This window comes from Myotis yumanensis, unplaced genomic scaffold (genome assembly GCF_028538775.1).
Source record: "Myotis yumanensis isolate MYYU_CA2020_CCGP unplaced genomic scaffold, mMyoYum1.0.hap1 SCAF_1, whole genome shotgun sequence".
NCBI lineage: Eukaryota > Metazoa > Chordata > Mammalia > Chiroptera > Vespertilionidae > Myotis > Myotis yumanensis.
This window is the reverse complement of record NW_027223752.1, coordinates 142,287,114-142,305,315: the sequence shown is the minus strand read 5'-3', so window position 1 is coordinate 142,305,315 and position 18,202 is coordinate 142,287,114. Positions and strand designations below refer to the sequence as shown.

The 18,202-nt window shown below is 41.2% G+C and overlaps 1 protein-coding gene and 1 pseudogene across 1 annotated transcript in view; one reads left to right on the top strand and one right to left on the bottom strand.

The window, feature by feature from the left end:
- MALRD1 (MAM and LDL receptor class A domain containing 1) overlaps positions 1-18,202 on the bottom strand; it is a 597,781-nt gene that overhangs the window by 544,246 nt on the left and 35,333 nt on the right. The window contains exons 4-5 of the mRNA XM_070426883.1: positions 2,895-2,986; positions 2,644-2,805 (exon numbers count right to left, since the gene is read on the bottom strand). Coding sequence (XP_070282984.1) covers positions 2,644-2,805; positions 2,895-2,986 — 254 coding nt within the window. The remainder of the gene's footprint in view (positions 1-2,643; positions 2,806-2,894; positions 2,987-18,202) is intronic.
- Positions 8,593-11,209, top strand: LOC138998877 (interleukin-17 receptor D-like; annotated as a pseudogene).

Genomic DNA, 18,202 nt, shown 5'->3' with positions numbered 1-18,202 from the left:
GTTAGAGTGGAGAGGATGTGGAGAAAGGGAAACCTTTATGCACTGTTGGTGGGAATGTAAATTGGTCCAGCCACCATGGAAAACAGTATAGAGCTTCTTCAAAAAATTAAAAATAGAACTACCATATGATCCAGCAATCCCACTTCTGGGTATATATTCAATGGAAATGAAATAACTGTCTCAAAGAGATAGCTATACTCCCCTATCTGCGGCATTACTCATAATCAACTAGGACATGGAAACAACTCAAGTATCTGTGGATGGATAAATGAATAAAGAAAATGTCGCGTGTACATACAAAGAAATAATTCAGAAAAAAAGGGAAATCCTACCATTTATGACAATATGGATGGATCTAAATGGTATTATGCTAAGTGAAATAAGTCACTTATTTCACAAATAAGACAAAGAAAGACAAATATTATATATAATCTCACTTACATGTATAATCTAAACAATCCAAACTCATAGAAAACAAAGAGTAGAGAAGTGGGGATGGAAAGAGACCTTGCTTTGGGCGATGGGTGCACAATGCAATGTACAGATGATGTTTTATTGAGTTGTGCACTTAAAACCTGTATGATTTTGTGAACTAATGTCACTCCAATAAATTCAATTAATAATAATAACTTTTAAAAAGAGCAGAATGGTAGTTGCCAAGGGCTGTTGTATGAGGGAAATGTTAGTCAAAAGATACTAACTTCCAATTACAAGATGAATAAGTTCTGGGTATCTAACATGCAGCATGGTGAATATAGCTAATAGTACTATAATATGAACTTGAAAGTTGGTAAGAGAGTAGATTTTTTTAATTTTTAAAATATTTTTAATTGATTTTTAAACAAAGAGGAAGAGAGAAGAGAGAAACAATGATGTGAAAGCAAAAATATCAATTGTCTGACTCTTGCACACCCCCTACTGGGGACTGAGCCTGCAACCTGGGCAAGTGTCCTGACCAGAAATTATAATGGCAACCCTTGGGTGCATGAGGCAGGGCCCAACCAACTGAGCCACACTAGCCAGGGCAAGAGAGTAGATTTTAAATGTTTTCAGCACACAACAACAACAAAAACAACCTATAATTATGTGAAGTGATGGGTGGGTTAACTAGCTTTATTTTGATAATCATTTCACAATATATACCTGTATCAAATCATCACTTTGTACCCTTAATTGTACATAATTTCACATGTCAATTCTATTTCAATAGAGCTTGGGAAAAACTCTTTTCCCATTAATATGGAGCTGGGAACATTCCCTGAATCCCACCTACAGCATCCTTAGTGCCCCAAATAAGTCTTTGTTAAATAAGTGAATCAATCATTTAAATACCTAATGCCTAATGGCTTAAGATAACCTCCCAACACACTGATATATCATTTAAATTGAATGCAAAGGCTCAAAATGACAGAACTGTGTTTCTAACCATACAATTCCATTTAAGTTTTATCTATCCAGGTGTCATTTAACCATCTACTAAGTGCTTTTCTTTTAATTTCTTCGAATACACATTTAGTTTACAAAAGCCTGAAAATTCCAAAATACTGTGATTTTATGACAGCTCAATTAAAAAAATATGCCAGTCTTATATCTTATAATTTAATTTTTATAATAGTGACCCTGCTCATTCTCCTGCCTTTCCTCTTAGCCATTCAAAATAGCTGAACTTAAAATTAAATCCAATTCAAGTACTATATTTAAGCAAATGCTAAATTCATCACATATCAAATGATTTTGCACTCTTTAACAAAATTATAAAATTGACTATATTACACTATCTTAATAAAGATGATAAAGGAAACCCACTTGGGCTAAATTGGCTCACAAATCAGGTTTAAAAAGCAAATTAATTCAGAATAAAATGCTTTAAGATCCTCTTTTAACTGGAAAATTTTGCTTGGCTGTCCCAAATGTTAAAATATGCAATACTTTTCCAAGAAGCCTTGTAATAATTATTAGATTATAATTTCCACCATACATAAGTTATATTAGGTTGTATAAATAAGTCTGTATTTTAAAGGTTTGCTTTGACTTTATTTCTCAAAATTATTTTGGAAAATAAAGGCTGTATTGAATAATTTGAGTTTAACCATGAAATGAATATGACAATTATTTCATGTCAGCAGCATTTGGAATTAGTATTTAATTAAAAAGTCTATTTCCTCATTACCGAACATAACCCTGTTCTCTCAAAAGCATGAGAAAAGTCTGAAAGGGAAATGAGCCTTAAGAATAAATGAAAAGAAATAGGACATTGGAATAGTAAGAGAAATAAAGAAAAAAAAAACGAGGAGGATTCAAGAATTTAAGAAGAAAATTAGAAGGTTATATTTTACTGATATATCAATATATCTTAATATTTATCAACTCCAGTTTTGATAGATAAACTTAAAGCCTTTTTTAAGTGTCTTTTGGGGGTGACTGCCCAACCCAATTTCCTGGAACTATTTGGTCTCAACTCTTAAAAGTCCTGTCAAATCCCTCAGTCCTATGCCAAATGGGACAGTTAGTCATTCCACTTTTAATTTACCTAGTACTCTCTAATTATCAATAAAAAGATATTTTTAAAGGAAGTTCTTTTTTAAAAAAATTGAATCTTATCATCTTTCTTTCAAAAATAGCTAGAAAATATAACAAACATACCTGAAACTTCTGGGAGCACTGAATTCTGATGGCCTTTCTCTCCCACTGATTTTGGGGCCCAGCTATGTTTTGCCATAAAGGTTGAATAGGACCCCAACATGTAGTTTGAAGGCCAGCTGTTAATCTGCCACTCATATGGCTGGAGAAGTAATAAAATGTAATCTGTGAAAAAAATAATTAATATTCAAACAATTATAATAAAGAAGTTCTCAAGTGTAAAAAGTTTTAAAGTGCTGTCCATTTTCAAATACCTGACAAGCATGCAGATTATTCATCGGAAGAAAAACTCGGCTTCTTAAGTTTGAAGGAGAGTCCGCTTTGGAGACCAGTGAGAGAAAGTGGGCTATTAGAAACAAGAGTCAGCATTTAGATTTAGGGTAATCACTGGTAAGCTTAGTTAATACACCAGGCAGTAATTCAGGCTTATATCTACATTGGATCAATATATTTTTGCTCAAAGAATTAAACATTTAACTATATCATTTGCTTTTGCAAATGATCTGACTGATATTTTTATATTCATTATATTCCCCACTGAAATAACTAATTGGGATTATATTCCCTATAGCTCTATTATGGCCTGCAGTCCACAACCCAATTTAGCTTATATAATGCAGAAAGTTATAATTCTGCAAAGATGGTATCCAGAGAAAACATTATGTTAGCAGTGCTCTCCAAAATAAGCAATTCAATGAGGAATTCAAAAGAGATCATTGTTTGCTGTGATTCTCTCCAGAAAGGATTTGATCAAATGTCCCAGCTTTTTCCAGGATTATGGAAACAATACTGAGCCCTGATACTCTCTTCTATGCTGCAGTACAGACTGTGCCAGCTACTGTTTAAATGCCTATAAAATAAATGTAGTCCTAGCTAGTGGTCAGAGTGTTGGTCTGTGGATTAAAGGGTCACGAGTTTGAGTCTAATCAAGGGCACATGCCTCGGTTGCCCGTTGGAGTGTGTGCAGGAGGCAACCAATCGATGTGTCTCTCTCACATCAATGTTTCTCTCTCTCTATCTCTACCTCTCCCTTAAAAAAAGAAAATGGAAAAAGTATTCTCAGGTAAGGATAAACAAAAATAAATAAATACATACATAAATAATAACATTCTCTGGACTTTCATAGATTTCCTGTAATACTTGACAAGGCTGTAGTATATAATCTGAGAACCATTATTTTCTGTGTGTGCCACTATTTGTCAAAAAGAATGAAAAAATTATGTTGATGATGTTATGATGATATGTCTACCCTAGTTATTTAGTGGTATTTTAAAGCTAAGTTAGAAATCAAATTTAATTGTCACATCATTAGTAATCAATAGTAACATTATGAAACTTTAAATACCTCTTTTTCTCTAGACCTTTTCCCAAATTGTACTCTAATTAAGCAGAAAGCAATGACATTAATGATTACTTATAGATATAGTCTGATGCATAATTGAAATTCCAGCAATAACAGAATGTACTCCCTGGAATCTATAATAATAAAACCGTAATATGCCAATTAGACTGGATGTCCTGCCAGGGAAGCCTGGGTCCTGGGTGCCGGCCAGTGGCTGGAGGGAAGCCCCAGTCCAGGGTGCCAGAGGGAAGCTGGTGCTGGCAGCCGGGGGAAGGAAGGCCTACTCTTGCATGAATTTCGTGCATTGGGCCTCTAGTTATTACATAACATAATTTAGATGACGGTATCACAGTGATACAAGTGGACTATCAGTTTGTTCCTACTTCATATTCAGCAGGTAAAGCAAATGTTAAGCAAGTGATTAATTAAATAAGCCTAAAGAGCCATATTAAAATATTGCTTTAAGTTTCAATAATATTATTAGCAATGCAAATGATAATAGTATTCAACAAGCCCTAAATTATTGTTTATAAATATTCAGCTACTAAAAAAATTCATAAATATATAGGAAAAATTGCTTTCATTTGTCAAGAAAATTACTTAAATTAATCATGTTTATTTTTTAAAGTTTGGTCAAAAATCAGATTTGCTACATTATGCTAATAAGTAATAAGAGTAGCATTGTCAATAAAATAAATTATTTAAATAAGTAGGATATTTTATAAATATAAACTCTGACATCTGTTATGTGCTATGACACTGTAAATTCTGTATTTTGTCAGAAATTAAATAAAGGTTAATCTTTAGGTTATCATGTAAAGTAAAGTTTTAAATTCAGAAACAGCTTGAGTTCCTTTAACATTTATACTGGTAATAAGCTTTCCTTCCATGGACAAAAAAAAAGAAGAAAGTGTTCAAAATGCATCCAATAGCAATTTCTTGCTTTCTACCTTTAATTTCAACTTGGTGATAATAACAGACATATTTTAAATGCACTTGTAATTTTACCTTATTCTCTATAGTATGAGTATAGAATTTCTTGCTTTCCATAAGACTTTAGTCATCAAATCTATGATTATAAAAGAAAGAAGCAGATCCTTGGCAGCATAACCTTTTCCCACATGCCCATTCCCTCACCTGACACCCCTCCTACTACTGGCTCTAAACATCAAGAAGACACTTGTGAAGCTGACAACAACAAAAAACTGTAACAAATGTTCTCTCCTCACACCTCTTACTCCTTGAAGGAACATAGTAAATCAAATCACGCATATATCATCACCATCATGTATTTGCTATTAGTCTCTAATATATTCACTTGTTTGTTTATATGATTCATAAATTCCTATTTCAAACCTACCTCCCTAAAAGCAAGTGCATAGAATATCTTCAAAATATACTTAAAATAAAGTTGTGACAAAGTGTTAATTATTAAAATTACAAAGAACATAAACAGCATGATTTCATTTATAATTATAAATGTTAATGTTAAAGGGCTTTCAAAATTATTTTTTCTTATTTGCTGAGTAGGTGTTGAAGTAAAATCCAACATAACCAAGATTGATGACCAAAAAAAGAAAGTATATAAAACATAAAAGCAACAAAAAACATGAATCAAGTCTTGAGGCTAAATCCAATAACTTTGGCAGTGAATTCCACCAACTTTGATCCTCAGGAAAGAGAAGGTAAAATTTTCAGTCTTGCTTTCTTCAACTAGTAACAGGCAGTCTTGTGTTTCCTCCATTTCCAAGTTCTAAGTGATTAATGGGTATGATTGTGAGCAGGAGAAACATAAATCCCATTGCATGCTACAGAGTAATAAACTGGCTCAAAGGAACTAAAAATATTGAGTATTTTAGCAGTGAAATAATAACAGTTCTTAAGAACATTTTCCAAAATATCAGGCTGCAGGAATGGATCACCATGACAAGGTCCAAGACCTGAAGCAAAGGTTAAAATGTCAGCCCTAACCGGTTTGGCTCAGTGGATAGAGCATCAGCCTGCGGACTCAAGGGTCCCAGGCTCGATTCCAGTCAAGGGCATGCACCTTGGTTGTGGGCACATCCCCAGTGGGGAGTGTGCAGGAGGCAGCTGGTCGATGTTTCGCTCTCATTGATGTTTCTAACTCTCTATCTCTCTCCCTTCCTCTCTGTAAAAAATCAATAAAATATATTTTTTTAAAAAAAGGTTAAAATGTCAAAAATTTTAGAAAGGAAAAGGTGTGTTCATCTATGACAGAAATACGCCTTAGTTGAGATAACACAGAGGAAATAATGGTCTTAGATATAAAATCCCTCTCTCTATTGATATAGAGAATGTCAATAAAGAGAAATTATAAGTATCAATAACTAATCATTATCATTATAATTAGTTATTATGATTTCTAAAAATCAAAATTAGCATTCAGTATTGAGTAGTACTCAATATGTAAAGATGTAATCTGTGGCAGTAACAGCATAAAGATGGGAAGAATGGAGCTATGCTGGACAAATGTTTCCATAAACTATTGCAATTAAATTGGTTTTAATCCAATCTAGATTGTTTTAATCCCCAGGCAACTAATAAAATATTGTTCAAAAATATATAGGGGGGAAAAGTGAATCACTATGACACAATAGAAAATATCTATGTAGCACAACCAAAAAAAGAAAGGCCCTGGCTTGTTGGCCCAAATGGATGGAACATCATGTACACCAAAAGGTTGCAGTTTGATTCCCCATCAGGCCACATACCTAAGTTGCAGGTTCGATCTCCAGTGGAGGCTCCTACGGGAGGCAACTGATTGATGTTTCTCTCTCACATTGATGCTTCTTTCTCTCTCTTTCCCTCCCTCTCTGTAATAAAAAGAAAAAAATAAATACAAAACATAGCCTCAGGTGATGATTAAAAAAGAAAAAGAAAAAGGAAAAACAAATATCAGGTGGCAAGTGTGAACCTTATGTTATCTCTAACTGTGATATGTAAATGGATAAAGTATCCAATCAAAAGTTTAAGGTTGGCCAAAACCGGTTTGGCTCAATGGATAGAGCGTCGGACTGCGGACTGAAGGGTCCCGGGTTCGATTCCGGTCAAGGGCATGTACCTGGGTTGCAGTCACATCCCCAGTAGGAGATGTGCAGGAGGCAGCTGATCGATGTTTCTCTCTCATCGATGTTTCTAACTCTCTATCTCTCTCCCTTCCTCTCTGTAAAAAAATCAGTAAAATATATTTAAAAAAAAAAAAAAAAGTTTAAGGTTGGTATCCTATATAATAAAAGCCTAATATGCAAATCGTCCCTTCCACCAGGAGTTCGACCAGGGGGCAGGCTGGTGGGCCAACCACCTGCAGCCCCCTCGCCCTGGCTGGCCCACCTTGGTCAGCACTGGTGGCAGGTGGCTGAGGGAAGGGAGGCCCCTAGGGACCCTACCCTGTGCACTAGGCCTTTAGTATTATATAAAAGTATGACCCACTTATAAGGTGTGTCTCTTATAGAAATCTTGTAGGAAATCTTACATAATAAAAGGCTGAAATGCAAATAGACCAAATGGTGAAACAACCGGAACAACCAAACAACCAGTCACTGTGACATACGCTGACCACCAGGGGGTGTGCGCAGAACATGGTGGGATGGTGGATGAGGGCGCCAGACCAAGGCGGGGAGCTGGTCACTGTCATGGGGGCAAGCCTCTGGTAGTTACCAAAAATTCTTTGCTCCCATGCACCACAGTCCCACCAGGTGCTTGCACCTGCACTGGCGCTGGCCCTGCTGGCATCCACTGCTGGCACTGGACCCTCCGCTCGCACTCACTGCTGGTACGCAGCGCCGGCCCAAATTGATCGGTACCATCAGCGGGTGCGAGCGGCAGCTGCCAGTCCCAGTTGCCCCTCAGGGCTTCTCCACCTTACCCTGCTCCTGAGGGGAGATTGGGGCCGGCAGCCACCTCTTGCACCCGCTGCCAGCAACGGCACCACTTGAACCTGCAGCCAGTGTCGGAGCCGGAGCCGCTGCTTGCACCCACTGCCAATGCCTGGCACTGGTCCTGATCACTCAGCGCTATCAGTGGGTTCGAGTGGTAGCTGCCGGCCCTGATCACCCCTGAGGGATCCTCCACCTCCCCCTGCTCCTGGGGGGGGTGACTGGGGCAACAGCTGCTGCTTGCACCTGCTGCTGGCACCTGCCCCAATCAGTGGGTGCAAGCGGGGTCAGCACCATCAGCGCATGGGAGCGGGAGCGGGGGAGTGGGGCTGCCAGCCAACAGGGCACCAGAGGCTGCAGCTGGAGGGGCCAGGTGGGGACATGGAGGATGGGCTGAGACCCACCCCTGTGGCTACTGCAGCCTCAGGGCCCATAGTTCCTTTCAAGGTGCACAAATTCATGCACTGGGCCCCTAGTATAAAGATAAAAACATAACATACCAAAAAAAATTTAACAAGAAGGAGAGCTAGAATTCCAGGGGGAGGGTGGAGACATTTTAACACACACAAAAAAATTTTTTTAGATAAAAAGGACACTTATGGTACAGCCCACTCTGCCACTGCTGCCCCTGGCGCCACCACCCACTCCAGGCTGGCTTGCTGCGGGTGACCAGGGCGCACACTATGGCCAGCCAAAGTGGGCAAGCACACGGCCATGGCCCAGTGGCTGCAGCTCTGCTGTCTTCTTCCCTGTCAACACCTGTCTAAACGGCTCACAGCTGGCCGTGACTGGGGGGGGGAGGGGGGGCGGTTCTCAGCAGAGCACCAACACCTGTGGTTGGAGAGGAGTAAGGCCGGCTAGGAGAAGCAGTGGGGCTGCACAACATCACCTTCAGATATGACAAAACACAGAATTGGCCAAGTGACTCTGTTCCAGATTGGCCCTTTGGTTGTCTCTGACGTAGGCCTCGGTTCCAACCTTGGTTCCCTACTTATCAAATCAGACTGTTCCACATACTTGAATCCTGTGGGGAAGCGTGTGATTGCTGACACCCAGAACATCACCATCAGTCAGTTCGCCTGCCACGACCGAGTGGCAGTCACCATTCTTTGGTTCCCAGGGGCCCTTGGCATCGAATTCCTAAAAGGATTTCGGGTAATACCGGAGGAGCTGAAGTCAGAGGGAAGACAAGTCCAACAACTGATTCTAAAGGACCCGAAGCAGCTCAACAGTAGCTTCAAAAAGAACTGTAACGGAATCTCAACCTTTCCTGAATATGAAGTTTGAGACAGATTTCTTTGTCAAGATTGTCCCTTGTCCTTCCATTAAAAACGAAAGCAATTATCACCCTTTATTTTTCAGAACCGGAGCCTGTGACTTGTTGTTACAGCCGGACCACCTGGCTTGCAATCCCTTCTGGAAGCCTCCGAACCTGAGTATCACCCAGTACGGTTCGGATATGCAGATGTCCTTCGACCACACACCACACACCTTTGCCTTCCGCTTCCTCTACCTTCATTATAAGCTCAAGCATGAGGGACCTTCAAGCGAAAGACCTCTAAACAGGAGCAAAAGACAGAGACAACCAGCTGCCTCCTTCAAAATGCATCTCCAGGGGATTATATAATTGAGCTGGTTGATGACACTAATACCACAAGAAAAGTGATGCATTATGCCAAGGGGTTCTCAACCTTCTGGCCCTTTAAATACAGTTCCTCATGTTGTGACCCAACCATAAAATTATTTTCGTTGCTACTTCATAACTGTAATGTTGCTGTTATGAATCGTAATGTAAGTATCTGATATGCAGGATGGTCTTAGGTGACCCCTGGGAAAGGGTTGCTCTACCGCCAAAGGGGTCGCGACCCACAGGTTGAGAACCGCCCCATTATGCCTTCCAGCCAGTGCACACCCGGCGGGCTGGGCCCATCAGAGCTGTCGCCATCACTGTGCCGCTGGCTGTCATATCCGCATTCGCAACACTTCACTACGATGTGCCGAAGGAAGCGACAAGAAAACACATGTTCACATTTAGATGCAGAGAGTTCCGAGTCCCCCGCCTACACCTCAGCACTACACCTCACCTACACCACAGAGAGGCCCTGGCCGCGGCCGAAGGTCTTCTTCTGCTTTCCAGTGGAGACGGCCAGAATGCATGGACACTTCCTTGAGGACTTCTGTGGACCCGTGGGAAGATTCCGGCCTCTGCCGAGAAGGGCAGAGAGAGTGGGTCATCCCGAAGATCCACGAGTCCCAGTTCCTCATCGTGGTCTGTTCCAACAGCATGAAGTACTTCCTGGACAAGAACTACAAGCACAAAAGCGGCGGCCGCAGCGCAGGGAAAGGGGAGCGCTTCTTGGTGGCCCTGTCTGCCATCGCCAAGAAGCTCCACCAGGCCAAGCACAGCTCCTCGGCGGCACTCAGCAAGTTCATCACCGTCCGCTTGGATTATTCCTGCGAGGCAGCCGGTCCTGGCGTCCTGGACCTGAGCACCAAGTACAAGCTCATGCACCGCCTGCCCCTACTCTGCTCCCACCTGCACTCGCGCGAGACCACGGCCTCCCGCGAGACTACGGCCTCCCGCAGCCCGGACACGTCAGCAGGAGAACTACTTCCGGAGCAAATACGTGACCATCTGCAATATGCCGCAACTCATCCCCAAGGAGCCGGACTGGCTTGAGAAGCAGTTCATGCCCACGCAGCCTCCCCCGCTCCACTGCCGGGAGCCAGTTCAATTCCGGCCTGATGCTGAATGACGTCATGTTCAAACTGGGGCCCGAAAGTGACCTCAAGGCTGAGGTGCCGGCCCCGGGTCGCCTGAGGGTCAGCAGCTGGGCCCCACGAAGCCGTGGGCACCCCCATCCTGCAGGCCGGGAAGGCCGCGGCTGCCTTGGTGTGCCACAAGGCTCCAGCATCTACGACTCTCTACTCGGCTGTGCCCTCCTCCGAGCTGTCTCTGCCCCTCATGGAAGAACTCTCCACCGACCAAACTGGAAGGTCCTCGCTGACCGAGAGCCTGTCATCCTCCTCAGGCCTGGGTGAGGAGCACCCTCCTGCCCTTGCCCACGAGCTCCTCACCTCTGGGGTGTATAAAACAGAACCTGGTTGCTGCAGCTACACTGGTGAACTCCACGCTAACGAAATGGAAGAGTCTAAGCATTGCCACTGTAGCTTCCCCCTCTCTCTGGTTCCCAGCTCATCTCTCTGGTTGTGCAGCCCACTTGGAGCTGAGGTCTCCTACAAGGATGTTTGGAGTGATATTCATGCCAGTACTTGTTCTCCTTGCTCTTATCCTCTAACAGATATCTTGGCAAAGTCTCCAATTTTCTAAAACCATATGGAGCTCAGAAAGGCATGTCCGGAAGATCTGACAACAGCTTGCCATGGTAGGTCAGACCTTGGGTTAGAGCCAGTTCTGGAAGGTAGGGAGGAAACATAAAAAGAAACAGGAAAATACCTGCACTGATCATCCAGACTTAATTTATCTCTGCAAACTTTGTCAATTCATTGTTGGCTACTTTGATTTGAAATGCCTTGTAGAAAAAGCACTCTTAATACTTTCACAACAAAGAAATCAAGTGCCAGTCTATCTGGAATCCATGTCATTAGAGATGATACTCCTGTCCACTTTAGGTGTGGAATTTATTTATTTTTTTTTAATTAAATCTTTATTGTTCAGATTATTACATTAGTTACTCTTTTTTCCCACCATAACTCCCCTCCACCCAGTTCCAACCCCACCCTCTGCCCTCACTCCCCACCCACTGTCCTCATCCATAGGTGCACGATTGTTGTCTAATCTCTTCACTCACCCCCACACCCCTTTCTCCCCCCCCCCCCCCAAGAATAGTCAGTCCATTCCCTTTCTATGTCCCTGATTCTATTACAATCACCAGTTCATCAGATTATTTATTCACTTGATTTTTAGATTCACTTGTTGATAGATGCATGTTTGTTGTTCACTATTTGTATCTTTACCTTTTTCTTCTTCTTCCTCTTCTTACAGGATACCTTTCAGCATTTCATATAATACTGGTTTGGTGGTGATGAACTCCTTTAGCTTTTTCTTATCTGTGAAGCTCTTTATCTGGCCTTCACTTCTGAATGATAGCTTTGCTGGATAAAGTAGTCTTGGTTGTAGGTTCTTGCTATTCATCACTTTGAATATTTCTTGCCATTCCCTTCTGGCCTGCAAAGTTTCTGTTGAGAAATCAGCTGACAGTCGTATGGGTACTCCCTTGTAGGTAACTGATTTTCTTTCTCTTGCTGCTTTTAGGATTCTCTCTTTGTCTTTTGCTCTTGGCATTTTAATTATGATGTGTCTTGGTGTGGTCCTCTTTGGATTCCTTTTGTTTGGGGTTCTCTGCGCTTCCTGGACTTGGAAGTCTATTCCTTTCACCAGGTAGGGGAAGTTTTCTGTCATTATTTCTTCAAATAGGTTTTCAATATCTTGCTCTCTCTCATCTTCTGGCACCCCTATAATTCGGATGTTGGTACGCTTGAAGCTGTCCCAGGGGCTCCTTACACTATCTTCATATTTTCGGATTCTTTTTTCATTTTGCTTTTCCGGTTGGGTGTTTTTTGCTTCTTCGTATTTCAAATCTTTGACTTGATCCTTGCGACCCTCTGGTCTGCTGTTGGGAGTCTGTATAATATTCTTTATTTCAGTCAGTGTATGCTTAATTTCTAGTTGGTCCTTTATCACAACATCGAGGGTCTCATTAGATTTCTTGAGGATCTCACTACATTTATCGGCGGTCTTACCAGTCTTTTCGAGGGCTTCTAAACAGTTCTTTAAAGACCTTAAAAGTGTGGTTTTGAACTCTATATCCAACAGTTTGCTTTCCTCCAATTCTGTCGTTTGTGTCCTGTTTCTTTGTCTCGGCATTTTTTTATGCTTCGCTGTGTCAATAGAGTGCCTTTCTGTGCTAAGTGTCCCAATTACCTAAGGTAGACACTCTTGGTGCACCCCCTTGTGGGCTTTGTGCACAGTCTTGTTGTGGTTAAGCCTTGATTGTTGTAGTTATCACTGTGAGGAATTGACCTCCAGGTCAATTGGCTGTGAGAATCAGCTGTGTCTGCGGTGGGAGAACTTTTGTGCTGGAGACACCCTTCTGGGGCTAGACTTGCTTCGATGGGGCTTTGGTGCTCACTGAGTCTGCCTCCTGAGTGTGTCTTTTATGGTTCCACGGAGCTTAAAGCTGGATGGTCCCACTCTGACCTCTGGGCTTCCTGGCTCCTGGATCTCTAGGGAGGTGCTAATCTAGCCTTTGCCTGAGGCTATCCAGCAAAAGCCTCCCTGCAGGGCTTGGGCGGGGCGGGTCCCACGGGATCAACAGGGCGGGATTAGCAATTATGGCTGCTCTCAGTCTTGCCCTCAGAGGCTCTGCTTCTCAGTGTCCCAGTAGTCGCTGCAAGCCCCACGGAGAGAAAGCTGCCCTAGGGTTCTGAGCGATGCCCGACAGTCCCATTTCTCCCGTATGAGTCTGGGTCCTTAGAGACTCGCCCGGAACTGGAGCTCAGAGCCTGAGACTCCCTCCCGATTGAAAACAACCGCGCCCTCAGCCTCCAGCCCGCTCCACATGCACTCCGAACCTTAGTATTTTACTTCAGCACTGCGCCTCCTCTGAGCCTCGGTATGCTTTTCTCTTTCCTCCTAGTTGTAGAACATCCACTCAGCCAGCTTTCCTGTGGTTCTGGATGATGTCCGTTCCGTCTTTTAGTTGTATTTTTGAAGTGGTTGTTCGAGGCAGCAAACTCCCGTGTTTACCTATGCCGCCATCTTGGTTTCTTAGGTGTGGAATTTATGATGCCATGGCTGTTTAAAAGGTCAAGAAGGTGACTGAATATATAATCACTTTTCATAAAATGAGTCTTAATGTATTCATGGGTGGCATGGCTGGCTGAGGTGGGGGCTGCAGGGCCAGGATCACCACCTAGACCAGTGGTCTACAACCTTTCAGACTTCACGGACCATCAGTGGTCAGGGGACCACTGTTGGTGACCACTGCATTAGAGGGAATCAAGAGTAGATTAGATGAAACAGAGGATTAGATCAGCAATTTGAAAGATAAGATAGCAGAAAATGCTCAATCAAAACAGAAAAAAGGAAAAAGCTATCCAAATAAGGATAATTTAAGAAGCCACTGGGACACCAAGTGTACTAACATTCAGGAGAAGAGAGAGCACACAGGATTAAAACCTATTTGATGTAATAATTATGAAAATCTTCCCTATCCTGGCAAAGAAAATAGAGATGCAAATCCAGTAGGCATAGAGAGTCCCAAACAAGGTGAACCCAAAGAGGGCCACACCAAAACACATCAGAATTAAAATATGAAACTTTAAATACAAAGAGAGAATGTTAAAAGCAACAAGAGAAAAGCAGTTAGTTACCTAAAAGGGATCTCCTATAAAACGGTTAGCTGATTTCTCAACAGAAACTCTGCAAGCCAGAAGGGACTGGCATGAAATTGTCAATGTGATGGAAAGCAAGGATCTACAAGTAAGATTATTCTACCCAGCAAAGCTATCATTTAGAATTGAAGAACAAAGAGTTTCCCAGACAAGAAAAAGTTAAAGGAGTTCATCACCACCAAACCAGTATCACAAGAAATATTAAAGAGACTTGTTTTAAGAAGAATAAAATATATATATGAATAATAAAATGGCAATAATTACATATCTATCAACAATTATTTTATGTGTGAATGTATTAAATACTCCCGCCAAAAGACATTTGGAGACTGCGTGGATAATAAAACAGGACCCTTACATATTCTGTCTACAAGAGACTCACTTCACAACAAATGACACACACAGGCTGAAAGTAAAGGGATGGAAAAAGAAATTTCATAAAAATGGAAACAACCAAACAAAGAAGCCAGGATAGCAATATTTATACCAGACAAAATAGACTTTAACTAAAAGCCTATAACAAGAGACAGGAAAGGACCCAAAATTTCTCTTCTGGTTATTTAAAGAAACCCAAAACACTAATTCAAAAAGACATATGTATCCATACGCTCATTGCAGCATTATTTACAACAGCAAAGATATGGAAATAACCTAAGTGTCCATAAATAGATGAATGGATAGCCCTAGCTGGTTTGGCTCAGTGTATAGGGTCAACCTGCAAACTGAAGGGTCCCGGGGTCAATTCTGGTCAAGGGCACATGACCAGGTTGTGGGTTTGATAACCAGTAGGGGACATGCGGGAGGCAGCCAATCAATGATTCTCATCATTGATGTTTCTATCTCACTCTCTCCCTTCCTATCCAAAACCAATCCTATATAATAAAAGGGTAATATGCAAACTGACCCTAACAGCAGAACGACTGGGAATGACTGGTCACTGTGACACACACTGACCTCCACAGGGCAGACGCTCAATGAAGGAGCTGCCCCCTGGTCATCAGTGTGCTCCCACAGGGGGAGCTCTGCTCAGCCACAAGCCAGGCTGATGACTGCCAGTACAGCGGTGGTGGTGGGAGCCTCTCCTGCCTCCTCAGCAGCGCTAAGGATGTCCGACTGCAGCTAGGCCTGCTCCCCACTGGCAAGTGGACATCCCCCGAGGGCTCCTGGGCTGCCAGAGGCTTGTCTGACTGCCAGCTTAGGACCAATCCCCCAGGGAGCAGGCCTAAGCCAGCAGGTGGTCATTCCCTAAGGGGTCCCAGACTGTGAGAGGGCACAGGCCAGGTTGAGGGACCCTCCTGAGTGCACAAATTTTTGTACACCAGGCCTCTAGTCTATATATATAAAAGCCTAAGTGACCCATCTCTATGATGAGCACTGACCACCAGGGGGCAGACGCTCAACACAAAGCTATCATTTAGAATCGAAGGACAAAGAGTTTCCCAGACAAGAAAAAGTTAAAGGAGTTCATTACCACCAAACCAGTATCACAAGAAATATTAAAGAGACTTGTTCAACACAGGAGCTGCCCCCTGGTGGTCAGTGTGCTCCCACAGCCAACCTCCCGTGGCCCCTCCCTCCAGCTGGCCAACTTCCCAAGGCCCTGATCGGCCCTATTGCCAGCCATGCCGAGGGACCCCACCCGTGCACGAATTTGTGCACAGGGCCTCTAGTAAAAATATATATTTAAAAAAATAGATGAATGGATAAAGAAGAAGTGGTACATATGTACAATGAAATATGCCTCAGGCATAAAAAGGAACAAAATCTTACTGTTAGTGACAACATGGATGGACCTAGAGGGTATTGTGCTGAGTGAAATAAGTCAGAAAGACAAATGCCAGGTGGTTTTACTTATACATGTAATCTAAAAAAGAAAACAAAATAAGTGATCAAACAAAACAGAAACAAACTCACAGATCTAGAAAACATTTTGATGGTTACCAAATGAATGGGGGTTGGGGGATGGGTGAAAAGGGGGAAGCATTTAAGAAGTTTAAAATGGGCCTTGGCTAGGTGTCTCAGTTGTTTGGAGCATATTCCCTTACACCAACCAGCTGCAGGTTCAATTCTCAGAGCACATACCTAAGTTGCAGGTTCAATCCACAGTTGGGGCACATACCCGAGGAAACCAATTGGTCGGTCTCTCTCTCTCTCTCTCTCTCTCTCTCAAAACTAATAAAAACATAGCATCAGGTTAGGATTTTTTTTTAAGTACAAATTTGTAGTTATAAGGTAGTTGTGGGCATGTAAAGTATAACAGAGAATGAAATTAATAATATTGCAATAACTATGATGTCCAATGTACTAGATTTATTGGGGGTGATTACTTCATAAGTTATATAAATGTCTAATCACTATGTTGTACACCTAAAAGTAATATAATATTGTATGCCAGCTGTGATTAAAAAAATAAAAATAAAATTTTAAAAAAGAAGAGATGTAATATCTCAATAAACTGTAACAAGGAATGAATCAGTAATAAAAAAGCTTTCAACAAAGAAATTCTCAAAGAAGGATAACTGGTATATGCTATAAAACATTTTAGGAAGAATTAACACCAACACTTCACAAACTCTATCACAAATTAGGAGAGAATACTTCCCAACTCATTTTGTGAGGTCACTATTACCTTGATTCTAAAACCAAACACATCACCAGAAAATAAAGCAACAAATCAATATCCTTGATAAATATAAATATAAAAACACTAAACAAAATACTAGAAAGCCTCATTGAGCATGATATAAAAAGGATTATTCACCATGACCAAGTAGAATTTATACAGGGTGCAAAGTTGGTTCAACATATGAAACACAATCACTAACTTGATCAAGAAAAGGCCAAAAACCTCATGATCATCTTGATAGCTACAGAAAACACATTTGATAAAGTCTAACACCCTCTCATAATAAAAACAATCAACATAATAGTAACAGAAGGGAATATGGTTACCTGATAAATGGTATCTACCAAAAGCCCTCAGCTAGCATCAACTAAGGTTGAAAATGTTTCTCCCAACAGGAATAAGATAAGGATATCTGCTACTGCCACTTCTATTCAACATTGCAGTGGGGTTTCTAGCCTGGCTATTAGAGAAGGAAATTAAATAAAAGGCATCCAGAATGGAAACAGAAAGTAAAACTATCTCTATTTGTCAATGACAGGATCTTATATATATAAGGTCCTAAGGAATTATGTGATGGCATTGGGGTCACTTGAACTATTCAGTATAACCAACCTATTTTAAGGTTATTTCATTAATAACGTTAATTACATCTACAAAGTTCTTTCACAGAAGTACCTAGATTAGTGCTTGATTGAGTAACCTGGGAATGGGAATCTTGAGGGAGGGCATGCATCTTTAGAATTTTCCCTACCATAATTAGGTAGGCAATAATTTGGTTCTCTTGTTCCATTTGCTGTGTTTTAAGGTATTAACCAAAGTCTATAAAGCCTGAAGTAGTTGAGTGTAAGTTCTTCCTTGACTAATTCAGTTGTAGGACACACTAAATCAATGTGACTACTAATTATGGTTGGCAGAGAACGTTGGTTTGCAGAGAACAGAAATCTGCTCGGTCACTGTAATTGGTAAAATTCCCTGCCCACTTTCATTAGACAGAATCTCAGTCTTCTGATAATGTGGTTATGGTTCAAAAGATAGATTCCTTGAAATTTGTGTTGTATTTTTTTCAGGGTACTAATATTTAATTTTATGTATTTCTGTTGAATCTGAATTTTTCACTTGTGGCTGAATTAATTTGAAAAATATATACCCATATAAACTTAACAAATAAATAAACCATCTTCCTGTAAAGATAAAATTTCTGCCAAAAGGAAAGAAAATTATACATTAAAAATGTTATATATTTTTATTATATATAAAATATTATATATTCTAAAAATATAT